This window comes from Rana temporaria, chromosome 13 (genome assembly GCF_905171775.1).
Source record: "Rana temporaria chromosome 13, aRanTem1.1, whole genome shotgun sequence".
In the NCBI taxonomy this organism is placed as follows: Eukaryota; Metazoa; Chordata; class Amphibia; order Anura; family Ranidae; genus Rana; species Rana temporaria.
The window spans coordinates 20,287,864-20,302,107 of NC_053501.1; the positions used below are offsets into that span (position 1 = coordinate 20,287,864).

At 41.2% G+C, this 14,244-nt stretch overlaps 1 protein-coding gene across 1 annotated transcript in view; it reads left to right on the forward strand.

Annotated features, from left to right (window-relative positions):
• Nucleotides 1–13,404, forward strand: part of PAPOLA (poly(A) polymerase alpha) — a 76,894-nt gene extending 63,490 nt beyond the window's left edge. The window contains exons 14-22 of the mRNA XM_040332397.1: nt 1,278–1,397; nt 3,894–4,003; nt 5,880–6,001; nt 6,155–6,297; nt 7,450–7,550; nt 7,636–7,859; nt 8,892–8,960; nt 10,627–10,686; nt 11,550–13,404. Coding sequence (XP_040188331.1) covers nt 1,278–1,397; nt 3,894–4,003; nt 5,880–6,001; nt 6,155–6,297; nt 7,450–7,550; nt 7,636–7,859; nt 8,892–8,960; nt 10,627–10,686; nt 11,550–11,645 — 1,045 coding nt within the window. The 3' untranslated portion in view covers nt 11,646–13,404. The remainder of the gene's footprint in view (nt 1–1,277; nt 1,398–3,893; nt 4,004–5,879; nt 6,002–6,154; nt 6,298–7,449; nt 7,551–7,635; nt 7,860–8,891; nt 8,961–10,626; nt 10,687–11,549) is intronic.
• Nucleotides 13,405–14,244: the final 840 nt, after the last annotated feature.

A 14,244-nucleotide genomic window follows, 5' to 3' on the forward strand; every position in this document is an offset into this window, starting at 1 on the left:
TTTAAGGGCTGGTTCACACCACAAAAACGCACTGTATGTGCGTTTTTGATGCATTCCAGGTGCTTTATTTTTTTTACTATACTAGGGGCCAGTGCATTTTTGATGCGTTTTACTGCATTTCAGTGCGAAAAAAATGCAGAATGTTTGTTTTATTTTTCTGGAACTGAATAGCCCTAGAACTGACAGCACTGGTGGGAACTATGCCATTGGAAACCATCTAACCTACTTTTCATGCGTGCTTGATGCAGAACAAAAACGCACTGGACTGCATGTGGTGTGAACTGGCCCTAAGACCCCCTTTCACACTTGCGTTTTTTAGGCGCTTTTGGGTTAATCATAGCACCTGTAAAGCGCCTGGAAAACCGGTTCCATTCAGTCACAGTATGAAAGCCAGAGGGCTTTCACAATGAGGCAATGTGCTGGCAGGACATAAAAAATAAAATTAAAGTAACTCCTGTAAGCAGCATCTTTGGAGCAGTGTATAAACTGCTCCTACCTATTAAAATGAATGGGTAGCGCGGCCGAACCGCCGTAAAAGCCTTGCTGCAGTGGTGGTTTTAATCCTTTTTTTGCTGCTAGCGACCGGGGTTAAAAGTGCCCTGCTAGTGGCCGAATACCTCCAAAAACGACTGTAAAGCGGTGTTTTACCGCCATAACTGCCCCTGCGCCTCAGTGTGAAAGCGGAACTTAACCTAATCTATTTAAATTTGAAAAAAGTTACATTCCCGTCAAGTGCTGGGAATGTAACTGTCTAACAATTGTTTGTGCTCTCAACTAATCTGTCAAAACGTCAAATGGCTTGTGTCATAACCGATCAGTTGGGCAGCATCATGGCAGCTGAAGATCAGAGGCAAAGATGGCAGCTTCCTTGGCTGAAAAGGATAGGAGGGTTTATTTCCACTTTAAGGATCCTTTCCTTTTTGAAGTGCACATTTCCTAGTAAAGTACATACTCATGGCAGCCCCAACCATTGTAATGCATAGGGTAGGTGGCGAAAACGGGAGTTAGACCTAAAAGTGAATATCAACGTGCTTTGTTCTGGATCAGCTAATCGGTTTTGAATTCAGAGAAGAAAGGAGTCAGCAATGGAAGCCTACCCCGTTTCATTTCACAACAAAGTCAGGATTTACATATGTACACACTAACGCATCTTTACAATTTTACTAGAGTGGCAATGTCAGAGTTCACTTGTGGGGGAATATGGAATGAATGCTTATAAAAATGTGTTGGCTCTCTACAGAGAAACATGTGCTGTTATTGAAATTTGTTTTTTTCAGGGTTGGTTTAGTGGAGTCGAAGATCCGTATTCTTGTCGGAAGTTTGGAAAAGAATGAATTCATCACACTAGCTCATGTCAACCCTCAATCATTCCCAGCCCCTGTTGAAAATTCGGAAAAGTAAGCAGATCACTATAAACTGTTTTTTTGTTTGTGAACGTTCTTCTTACATAAACCTTTTAGATCTTATCTTCATTTATAACATACAGGGTATGTTATAGATATTTTCTAGTTCTCTGACTCTTATGGCAAAACCAGACAACATTCGACCAGCGTGTACAGCAGCCTGTCAAAAGAGCATGCTGGAAAACCAGCATCCGGTCAGCGCTCGCAGCCATTGCAGTCCCCCTGTCAGAACACAATCGCACTGTGAAGGAGATGGCCACACTAACTTAGTATGGCGACCTCTATTTTTTTGTTTTTTGGGGATTTTTTTCGGTGGACTCAATGGAGGAAAAAAAAAATCTTGTGTACCAGGTTTTAGCTCATAAAGCCCCTTTCACACGTGCGGACCGGACCGTATGTCCGCTTTTTCAACCATCCGTTTGCAGATGAAAAAGGGACATGCATTGGTCCCTATGTGATTGCGGGTGTCAGTGGATGAACATCCGCTGACACCCGTAATCGTCCGCCTCCGCAAAGATCCGATTTTGCAGACGGAAGAAAACCCTATTTTTTCATCCGTCATCGGATGAACACGGACATACGGTCCGTGTTCATCCGATCCCCCCCCCATAGGGGAGAGTGGAGAAAAGACAGGGCGGTCCCTGCACAGTGTGCGGGAACCGCCCTGTCATCCGACGGCTCAGCGGGGATCAACGGAGCGATCCCCGCTGAGCATACGGAGGCGGATCATTACTGATCTGCCCCTCAGCCACTCAGGTAGCTGCTGAGAGCCTGAGCCAGCTGCACGTGTTAGTTATTTACTGACTCTGATCACAAAGGCCACAAACGCACTTTAGCACCCACTCCTGTAAACTCCAGATTTGATTTATCTCCACAGCCTTAGCTGTTTCTGAGCCATCAGCTGTAGAAATGTTGAAGGAAAATTCCAATTAAAATGTCTCAAAACCTGAAAGGTGTTTTTTTTTTAACCTTTCTCATCATGAGATTCACTTCAAAATGATAAAAGGCAGAATGCATTCTCACTTCACGCTTATTTTAAAGGTGGTCAGACTGCTGAGAGCATGAAATGGGTGGCTTTTTTTGTCTGCAGGTTTAACTTGTACAGGAAAAAGCGTGTCTATTGACAGCAATCTGCTGAGCAGAGACAAAATGCAGCCTTTCTTTACACACTGGAATGTGCTGGTTTCTGTGATGTCCTGAGCTTTCAAAATTGGTCTGTACTGCCGTGAAATGTATGGCTGTACATACGAACATGGCTACGTGGGAGATACTTGCCTTGAATACCCTTTTTCTAAAAATTTTAGTAGTAACAAATATAGCGAAGTTGGCAAATCAATCTTAACCACTTGCTTACTGGGCACTTAAACCACCTTCCTGCCCAGACCAGCTTTCAGGGCGGTCATAGAACACTGTCCCCAAATGAAATTTTTATAGTTTTTTTTTCACTGATTTGCGGCACTGGTGAGCACGGATGAGGTGGCTGTGGCTCTTCCTCTTTGGGACCAATGTCCCTTTCACAGAAGCTGGTGATCGGCTTTTTTTTTTTTTCTCCTTGCGCTGTCAGCGTGAGGAGAAGAAAAAAAAAAGATTACCAATCTTCTTTTTACATCATGTGATCAGCTGTCATTGGTTGACAGCTGATCACGTGGTAAGGTGCTGGAATCGGCCCCTTACTCCTGTCATGAGACCGTTTATTTCAACAGCACTCTTCCCATAATATTTGTTTTTAAGCATTTTTTAGGCATGTTCTTTACCTGTGAAATCCTACCTTATTTAGACATCCAAAAGCCCTGAGACTGCTGCTGGGTGCCAAAATCTTGAATGTGATGTTAGCAGCTCCAGCAGACTCGAAGCTGTCACTCATGTGACACCAGAATATTCCCCTTCATTCCTTATACAGAATGAACAGTTTGAGTGATTTTTTCCATAAAAATGTCTGATCTTGCACTGGTCAGTCTAAATTGAGACAAGACGACATTAGAGGTGCACCGAATGGAAATTTTGGTACTGACAATGCAGGATGCACTTGGTCGAAAACCGAAAATTGCATTTTTTTTGTGTATATATTTTTAATATCATCAATTTAAATGAATATATTGTCAGACATTATTGGCACCTTTAGCGCAAGAAAAGCTCAAGAAAAATGTACCCCTTTAAATGCCATGTATGTCTGCACACTGGTCCGTTGTGGTATGTTTTTGTTTGCACGCATAATGTCCTGTAAAGGGTTTCGTTTTTTTTGTTACGGTTTTACCGCAATTCATGCTTTGAGATAATCGTATTACTTGTTCCAAATTTGTATGCTGTAACAGATGTTTTGTTTCCTTACTTTTATTGTGATTGAAAAGGGTTTAATAAAAATAACTCGATTCAAAAAAAGATACTTTAAAAAAAAAAAAAAATATTTTCTAAAAAAGTTATTTCCCTTTTTAAAAGCATCCTAATTTTTTTTAAAGCAAACTTCAAGAATGATTATTTTCTAATTTTCAGGGAAGAATTCCGAACTATGTGGGTAATTGGACTTGTATTTAAAAAGATGGAAAACTCAGAAAATCTCAGCGTTGACCTCACTTTTGACATTCAGTCCTTCACAGATACAGGTAACCAGGCTTTTATGTGGACTATTAAAATGTCAGAAAATTTTGCATTAAATATAACCGATGGGTCTGTGTCAAGTTAGTAGATACCAAATCTATCTAGACTTGAAAATCGCACAATCTGCAAAATGACTGTGATCCTTCTACAATTCCGTAATTAGGTTTTCTGTCCTCCTTTGAAGGATCTGGTATTCTTCATCAAAAACTGTAAGCCAGTTCATAGAGTATAACCCTTTCCATGATCAACATGCTCTTGTGTTGTTTGTTTTTTTGTCCTAGGAGGGTTGGACATCTTTTTGAGCACAACCGATCTTAAGACTTCTCCTTAGTAAATCATGGATTCTCTTATCAATAGTTACTGGTGGATTTTGACTGGTCTTGCTAGGTATAAAGTTTCCACCAGTTCAGCCAGACAGCACAGTCTTTTCACAGTTAGTGTGCTTGTTATTCACTTGCCAACCGCCCTATAACAGTATCACTGCTACATGGCGGCCCCTGTGTGCAGGACTTCCCGGTAGGTGGCACAAATGCACGCCACCGCCGTCTCGCATCCCCTGTGATTACGCTGTCGATCTCTGCCAGCACACGCCGATCATCAGCCACAGAGACAGAACTACAGTTTTGTAAACAAGGCAGATAGTCGTTCTGACTGGAGGGAAGGCATGGATCCTGTATCTCAGCAAAGCAGGGATATGGATTAATGTCTTCCCCTAGTAAAAGCACCTCACACAGTTTAGAAACTGGTCAGGCACACAGTTAACCCTTTGATCACCCTAGATGTTAACCCCTTTCCAGCCAGTGTCATTAGTACAGTGACATTGCATATTTTTAGCACTGATCACTCTATCGGTGTCACTGATCCCCAAAAAGTGTCAGTGTAAGAATGTCCACCACAATATCGCTATAACTTTTTTAACAAAAATATGTAGCAGAATACATATTGACCTAAATTGATAAAGACATTTTTTTATATTTTTTATATATTTTATGTATTTTTTTTATTTGAATGTTTTATAGCAGAAAGTAAAACATTGTGTTTTTCAAAATTGTTGGTCTTTTTTTTGTTAGCACAAAAATAAAACCGGAGAGGTGAAAAACTAGCACCAAAAGAATGCTCTATTTGTGGGGGGAAAAAGGACATCAATTTTTTTGGGTACAGCGTCACACAACCGCGCAATTGTCAGTTAGAGTAATGCAGTGTTGTATTGCATAAAAATGGCCTGGTCATGAAGGGGGGGTTTAACACTTCCGGAGTTCAAGTGGTTAATCCCACTTCAATTGACCTGCCAAGGCTCAACAAGGCAGGCCTAGAATTACCCTATGGGTGCGCTCACCAACAAACATTTTGGGTTATGACCTAAATACCCTATAGCCTTTATCATGCCCACCCAGGTTTTCTCCATGGTACAACTGTAAGTTAAAGTGGTTATAACATCAGAAGTTTTTTTTTTTTTTTTTTTTTTTTTTTTTTTTAACTTTACTGCATTCTATGCAGTGAGATAAAAAATCTTCCGCATGCAGCTTCCTCTTCACCAGTAATTGGCTCCCACTGCTGTTAATCAGCCAGTAATGAGGGGGGGGGGGCCTAGCCCCACTCTGTGTGTCTTATGGACACACAGAATGGGACTTGGTAGCGAGCATTGATGAGTGACCCCATAGCAAGTGACTTACAATGGGGGCACTTGATGGGAGGCCCCAGAAGAGAAGGAACCATTGCACAGAGCAGGTAAAATATAACTTTGTCTGTAAAGCTTTTTTTTAATTATTATTATTTTAAATAATCCCTGTAAGATGTTTTCCGAGTTTGTAAGTGAAAAATGTAAACAGGTTATGCACATCCCATATGTGACTGTTTTTGTTTTTTGTGATTTATGTATAGTTTATAGACAAGCTATAAACAGCAAGATGTTTGAAGTAGACATGAAGATTGCAGCCATGCATGTGAAAAGGAAGCAGCTTCATCAGCTCCTACCCACACACGTGCTCCCTAAGAAGAAAAAGGTAAAGAGCTGCTTTAGGATAGATGAAATTAGACTATCCCCTGACATTGAGCTGCCAAGACATATTTAGAGATCTAAACCAGTTTGTGTTTGTCATTTCGAGTCGGTGAATTTGTCTAAAGGTTTGTTTAATTTTTTTATTTATTTTTTGCAGCATTCTACGGAAGGTGTGAAGCTGGTGGGTCTGCATGACAGCAGCCTGGACTTATCCGTGGACAGTGACAACAGTATGTCTGTGCCTTCTCCCACCAACACCTCCAAGACCAATCCATTGAATGCCTCAGGATTGTCTCAGGGGTAAGATTACCTCATACCCTCTTACCATTTTTTGTTCGGGACTTTAAAAAAATATAAAAAACCCAAAGCATAATGTTTCATTTGACCACAAAACTTTCACCCAGTTCTTCTCTGAATCATTCAGATGTTTATTAGATGTTTATTAGCAAGCTTCAGACGGGCCTGTACATGTGCTTTCTTGAGAGGGGGGACCTTGCGGACGCTGCAGGATTTCAGTCCTCAAAGGCGTAGTGTTACCAAATGTTTTCTTAGTGACTATGGTCCCAGCTGCCTTGGGATCATTGACAAGATTCTCCTGTGTAGTTCTGGGCTGATTCCTCACTGTTTTAATGATCATTCACGCTGCATTCACACCTGAGCGTTTCAAAGTCGCCTGTTTTTATTGCTATTTTATTTTATTTTTTTCCACGATTTTGTACAGGTCACCATTGTAAATAGCAGAAAAACACCTGTAATCTGCCCCAAAGAAGCTCATGCTCTTTTTTTGAGCTTAAGGTGTTTTTCTGGCATTTTGCTTCAGGTGACAAAACGCTCAGCTGTGAACAGGTGCCATTGAAATGAATGGGATTTGCTTGTTGGGCATTTTTTTTGGCTTATTTTTTGGGTGTTTTACGAGTGTTTGTTTTATGAGCTGAAAATGCTCAGGTGTGAATGCAGCCTGAAACTCCACGAGGTGAGATCTTGCGTGGAGCCTCAGAGGGAGATTAACAGTTATTTTGTGTTTCTTCCATCGCACCAACAGGTGTCACTCTCACCAAGCTGCAGCGGTTTACTACCACTTTAAAGATACTGAATCAGCAAAGTGTTATTGAAAAGCCCAGGCCAATCCTTCTGCCTCAGGCACTACCCAATTCCCAGGCTTCCATGCTTGGGGGAGCATGTGACCTCCTCCTCCCATAATGCGATGCTTGTGCTACCACTCTCTTGACACCTGCTGACCGATATATGACAAATTGGCAGGGTCTCTTACTGAAAGTACTGGTAGTCCGCAGATAAGCTACTGTTGGATTTGAACTGATGCCCAGCACAGTATATTCTTAGGGGATGCCAATTTAGAGTAGTGCTTGTTAATTAAACTGCTAAACCCCTTTTAACCAATGGGTAAGGTTCAGTTTTAAAGATCCTTGATTGTTTTTGTTTTTCTTCCTGCAGTAGAAGCAGTCCAGCAACACCAACTAACTCTTCCTTGACCAATGTACCAAATGCGGAGAGCAACGTGCAGTCCTTGAATAATTCCTTAGACTCATCACTGAGTAAGTTTGTTTGCATTCTGCATTTCTTCGAGGAAACTTTGCTTCCTGCTGTTTTTCACCATCAATCTTTTTTTTTTTCTTGCAGGTAGTCTGTACGAAAGCATTCCCGCTGACACTGCCATGTCGCCAGCTATCTCTTCGACACCAAAACCTGTGGTGTCTCGGGTGGTGACCCCTACCCGACTGGTGAATCAAGTTCCAAAGCCTTTCCCTAGCACTGCAGTGAAACTGCCAAGTCCAATAGCAGGTGTAAAGAGGACATCCTCTCCTCAGAAGGAGGAAAGTCCCAAGAAAGTCAAAACCGAAGAGGTGAGTTTGTATTTGTGACACACCTAGATAGTATGTCAAGTTTAATATTTTTAGTGAAGATTTATTAAACCTATTAAAGAAGAAAGGTCGGCACCACAAAAAATAAAACGTATACGATTTTATTAAAACATCCAATAAAAGGAATCAATACCTGTAGTCATTGAACGTGTCAGCCTCTTACATAGGCCTTAGTTATAATTTTTTTCTATTGCCTAGTCAAAGTATAAAAGTGAGCCCCAGCTGCAAAAGATCATTACATTCCTATAAGGCAGAGTTGCCTTTAAAAGTCCCCACTACAGTTCTCAGATCAGCAGATGACGTTGATCAAGAGCACCTAAGTTGGCTGATCCCAACTCCCCGCTAAGCACTGCCACTGATCCCAACTCCCCGCCAGCACTACCACTGATCCCAACTCCCCGCCAGCACTGCCACTGATCCCAACTCCCCGCCAGCACTGCCACTGATCCCATTCTCCATGGAAGGGAGCGGAAAAGAGGGGGAGGAACAAAGAAAAAGGGAAAGAAAGAATAAGAAAGACGCCTAGAGAGGGATGGGGATAACAAACAAGATATTAGGATAGAGAGAGATAAAAGGGAAAGAAAGGAGAACAAAGAGAAAGAGTGGTACATCATAAAATGTACTATAAGGGGTTTTAATATTGTGCGAGTGGAAGGGACTCAGGGAGCGCTAAATGTCCGTGGGTTAGGGGTGCAAATTACTTGTCTTACCTTTGGGTGCTGACAACCCACGATAGAAAAATAATTTTACCGTTAGGGGTCCCCACGACTTGGGAAATTTTATCAAGGGGTCACGGCACTAGACAGGTTGAGAACCACTGTCCTAGACGGTGCACGTTTAGGAGATATTTACAGTACCTTGTCTCTCGGCTATGTGATCACATGCTATACACATAGGTATATCAGTTGTGTGTTTAGCAGTCTGTTTGCTGTTCCACTTTTAGTGCAAATGAACACATTTATCCATTTATAATTTTGCCAAGCACTGTTATTGAGATGGTTTTTTGTTTTTTAGGATGACAGCAATGGCTGCACTGCTGTAGACTCAGATGAGTCAAGCCGATGTGAAATGGAATTATTAAAGGTGAGTCATTTGAAGAGCTGGCCATGGATGCTTCATTTAAAGGTGCCCATATCCATTCTTCTTTTCAAAGCTGATGCCAGGGGTGTTTATCATGTTAATGTTTATTTTGCCAACAAATTCCACTGATCTTTAGTGAGTATGTAGATCCATTCACACCGAATGCTGCCTTCTAGAGAATCTATTGTCGTACCACAGTCATCAGCGTGTGCATGTTCTTATGCTGATTCCAGGTATTGCGCAAACAGAAGCCTGGTTAACCTGCGAGAACAACGTTTTTTTTTAATTTATTTGTGTTTTGTTTTCTTGTGTTGAACGAGTGTCCTCCAAGCATATAGCTTTCCTCACACAGGTGTAAATCATCATTGTATCCATGTAGTGACTATGTTCAGGAAAATGTAAAGCTTTTTGTATATATATTTTTTTTCTTTATAATTTTGGGGCCTTTTTTTTTTTATCCGATCAATATGAAATGTCACACAAGTATTTCATGTTTACCTTTTGCAAGCAGAAGGTGGCCATTGAAGGCTACGTTCACCTGTAAGGAAAAAAATAATAAATGCACATGTTTTTAGAGGAATGTGCATTTATTTTCTTTCCACAGAGTGCACTGTGATCAGTGGAACATGTTGAACTCTTAATACTGGTGCAACATGTTCCTAAAGGTAAACTTAACCTCTAAACCTTATCCCAACCGTTGCAGGTTGCTGTTTTGGTTGTGAAAGCAAGCAGCCAATCCAAAATACCATGGGCTTGTAAAGAGAAATATGGGTTTTTTTTGGTTTTTTTGTTTTTACAGAATTGTACTTGCCTAAGTGTAGCATTGGCCCCCCACTGGCTCTAACACTGAGAACTAAGTTATCAAACACAGTCGATTTGATTCTCAGGGCTCCCTGAGCAGACAGCTGGTGACAGTCACTGGAGCGCTGGGCTGTTAAAGGGGTGGGAACGGCTCGCTGAGAGGCCAAGCCGAGTGACTATCCAGACATGTGGGTGAATCCTGACTTCATTGAAGCAATCTTGACCCTACCTGGACTGGCTCTGTGACCTCAAACAACGGGCTTAAGCTTAAAAAGGGGCAGAACTGCACTCCTGCGATCCACAGGAGAATTAGTTGAATAAGCTTCCCCTTTTCAGCCAGATATAATGAATAAAGTTGGTAACTTTTACAACAACAACAAAAAAAAAGTTGGTAACATGATGTGGTATAAAACCTACTTTGCCATATGTTTTCAGCACTTTTTTTAAGGCTCTTCATACAAAAATGCAGCTAAACACATCAAACTGCGGCATATTTTCTAAATAGACTACAGAGCCCCTTTCTGGTTAGAACAGGTCCTGCTAACATAATTACATTTATTTAAATTTTTTTCAATTCTGTTTGAAAAATGTTGTGTTCTGTGAGCCGCACCATAGCAACTGCTGTGTATGTATGAAATACACTTGATACCTAAAACTTGGAAGGCAGCAATGTAAGTCGGCATCTGGTGAAGAAACCCGTTCAGAAAACCCGGTTTGTGGATCTGGTTGGCTGTGACTGCTGCTACAAAATCCATTGCAGACCTCTTGCCTGTTCCTGTGCTGCGCTAAGGGTGAATCTAGGGTTTTGTTTAGTCCTTTTTTGCATACAGTAATTGTTCATCTTTTGTCTCATGTGCTGTTCTTACAGGAGAATGAAATGGATGAAACGTCTTCATCTCCTGTACCGGGAGCTTTGCCACCTTCTCAGGTATGTGTCTTAAAATAACTTGGTGTTGCACCTTAATTCTTCGGCAGGTGAGAATTCCTTTTTAGTACACTGAACATCACCTAATGGCTAAGGATCATTTAGAACAACTGGAGCACATGGGACATTTTCCCTTGGCAGCCAGTCTTGCATTATTTAAGGTAAACACACTCAACATTGATCCTTGGGGAATCCCTTTTATTTAGTTACAGCCCAGGCAGGGAATTATGGGACCAGATTCTTACTGCGGAGAGCATAAATATCATTGTCACCGATACAAGTGAGTTGCATTACAAACTGTTATTGATGGTCAGATCTTCAGACTTCCATCTTGCCTCTCTAGGCCCATTAGGATTGTTATCTAATCCCCCCATTTTTTATGGGATGTGGCTTCTTGGTGTTTAGGAACCAATAAAGGTTCACAATTTCAAGAACTAAGCCTCTGACCAGTAGGACAAATGGAAATGCTGATAATTTCCTCCTGTTCAAGGTGGTCTCTTTCCAACTAATGGTGAATAGCTTCTGTTCCCAGGTTCTGGCCTGTCGCTTCCGATTCACACCACTGTGCCATATTATGATGCACAAGGGAGTGGGCAATCGCCAGTGACTAGTAGCTGGTCACCCTTCATAGAATGACCCAACTGTTTAGGAATCCTGCTGTTCTGGACAGAACAGACCTGGTGTTTTAGACAGCTGGAAGTGGTTTGATGAGAATATTTAGGTTCAATATGTCATTATACAGAAATATTTAACTATGGAACATGGTGGTGTGTATATATGAATCACTGCTGCTACAAGGATTTAAAAATAACTTCCATGTTTGCTTTTGCCCTTTTCCACCATTTTTTATCTCATTTTTTCTAAAGCGATCGTCCAGTACAGACCTTTCAGATGTCCCGAATCTCCCGGCTAATCCAATTCCAGTTATCAAGAATTCTATAAAGCTAAGACTGAACCGATAAAACTCCTCCCAATCTCAACACCTCAGGGTCCATAACCAATCTATTGCCAGATAAACTGTGTTGGTCTCTCCAGGAAAGGAGTGACAATGAGGAGAACAAGAGTGATGGGAACACTGCGTAGACTCCTATTATTGGGCTGTAACCAACTTTCCCGGAGGCCCAGGTTAGTATGGTGGGAATAAGTTCAATTAACCAGTTGCCATCACTCCTAAAAGATAAAGATGATCGTTACTAAAGGACTCCAGTCCAGAAGAGAGCGAGCCAGTGAGAGTGATCATGTTTCTATGTGTATCCAATGATTAGTCTATGTAATTCTTTTGCAAAGATTGACAATACAATTGGCCTAAGAAAAAAAAAATTATCAGCTGATGCACTTTTATGTTTCCTGTTCCTTTTTAACAGTAGTGAGGATCTTTTACACGGGTTTCTTTTAAATCGTCCTTTGCTTTCTGTCACGTGCTTAGAGTTGCGCATGTTGGGTCCCAACACTGGATGTCTGTCATTTTTTTTGATGACTTTACTGAAAATGAAAGTGAACATTTTGCTGTTTTTTTCGTCTTAACCATTAGATTGTAATGTGAGGGTTGAAGCTACAATTTAGGCCAATTGAAGGGATATGTTTTTTTTGTTTTGTTTTTTTATCATTCATGACAATGTAAAGTACAGCTATTAGTTATTAAACCCAAATAGGCAAAGTCCAGTCTACGCTTATCACAGTTCTAAAGCTTTGCGAGAAGTTCGGAAAAGTCCTTGCTATCGTTTTCCTGTGACCTGTGATGGCCAGTACAAACTTTATACAGTTTTCAATCAGGTTGAAATTTTATTATTTAGACTATATAGATTTGCCACAATGAGTGTGCTAGCCAAGCTAGAGAACAAGTGGTGGAAATTTGCAAGTTATCCATCTTGCAGTTTGTTTTTTCTCGTAACCTTCTGCCATCTGGTTGAAATTTAAGTCCTCAGTTATGTAGGATATAGGAAGTCTATCCATAAGGGGTGTTCGTCCTAGCTAGTTAAAATGAAAATAATGCAGTTTTTTGTTGTTGCGATCAAGCTTGTTCCTCAAGACTGCCCCATCTGGTGGCAGTGTGGTACTGGTCCACTGTTTTCTTTCACCTCACGCATGTACATTTTCTGTGTTTTTTGGGTTTTTAAAATCTACTAGAGCAACCCCAAACGCCAAAGTCTAACTCGGGCTTATGTCGTTTCCCTTTAAGCCTCTGCAATAATCACTGACCACAGGCCACACCCCTTTGTTTCATTAAAGTTCTTACCTTGTTATCCTCACACAGCTTTTGAACACCCTTGCAATGCACCCATGCAAGGCTTAGGCGTTCAATGCCCTTACAAAGCACCCATGCAAGGCTTAGGCGTTCAATGTAGTTGCGTCGGCACCGGATCAGAATGGTCATTTGTTTACAGAAAATAAAGGATATTTTGGTTCTCCAATTTTTACAGTCCACTACTTTATAGCAAGAACACACTTTTTTGTTTTTCTTCTTTTAGAATCAACTTTTTTTTTTTGTTTTTTTTTCTTTTGCCCACTCTTTATGTTCTAACTTAACTTTTTAACTTGTTTCCACAACCTGAGGATCAGACTGTTGCTTCCGCATGATGTATGTATTGTCCTATGACTGGAGTTTTGGTTTGTTTTATAGTACCCGTATTCCTTGTATTTTTCAAAAGCTATTTTGTAAACAGATTATGTATTTCTCCATTGAAAATGAAAAAAAAAATAAAAACCGCACAACCCCACTGACCTGCTCTTGTCTGTGTGTTGTCATCGTGTCTTCATTCTTTGAGAACATATTTAATGCATTGAATACTGAGAGTGTATTTTATTTTTTACAGGTACTTAATATAGCGCTGTCCCTTTTATGCAGCCCTTTACGTATACACTCACAACCACTTTATTCAAGCAGTAATAAACCGCAGGTGATTACACAAAAAAAAAAATGCTGTGCACTTAACTTGTCTTCATACTCTTAGGCCCCATACACACCATAGAATCTATCCGCAGATAAATCCCATCAAATGGGTTTCAGCGGATAGATCCTATGGTGTGTACACTCCGTCGGATATTTATCCGCAGATAAATCTCCCCTGGGATGGATTTCCAGCAGATGGATATTTGCTGACATGCTCAACAAATCCATCTGCTGAAGTCCATCCCAACGGATGGATCCGCTCGTCTGTACAGACTTACCGGATCCATCCTCCCAAAGGGATTCCCCGCACGCGTCGTAATGATTTGACGCATGCGTGGAATTCCTTATATGACAGCGTCGCGCCCGTCGCCGCGTCATAATAGCGGCGACGGCGCGACACGTCATCGGCAGAGGATTTCAGAGCGGATTTCAATGCGATGGTGTGTACACGCCATCGCATAGAAATCTTCTGAAATCCTCGAGAGGATTTATCCGCGGATACGGTCCGCTGGACCGTATCTGCGGATAAATCCTCTCGTGTGTATGGGGCCTCAGGCTGCATTCACACCTATGCGTAGGTCGTGCAGTCGTTTTTTCGGGCGAATTCATGCTTATTTGCATGTTTGCATACAGCCTCGTCCGCCGTTTTTGTACTTCGACGTCTATTATTT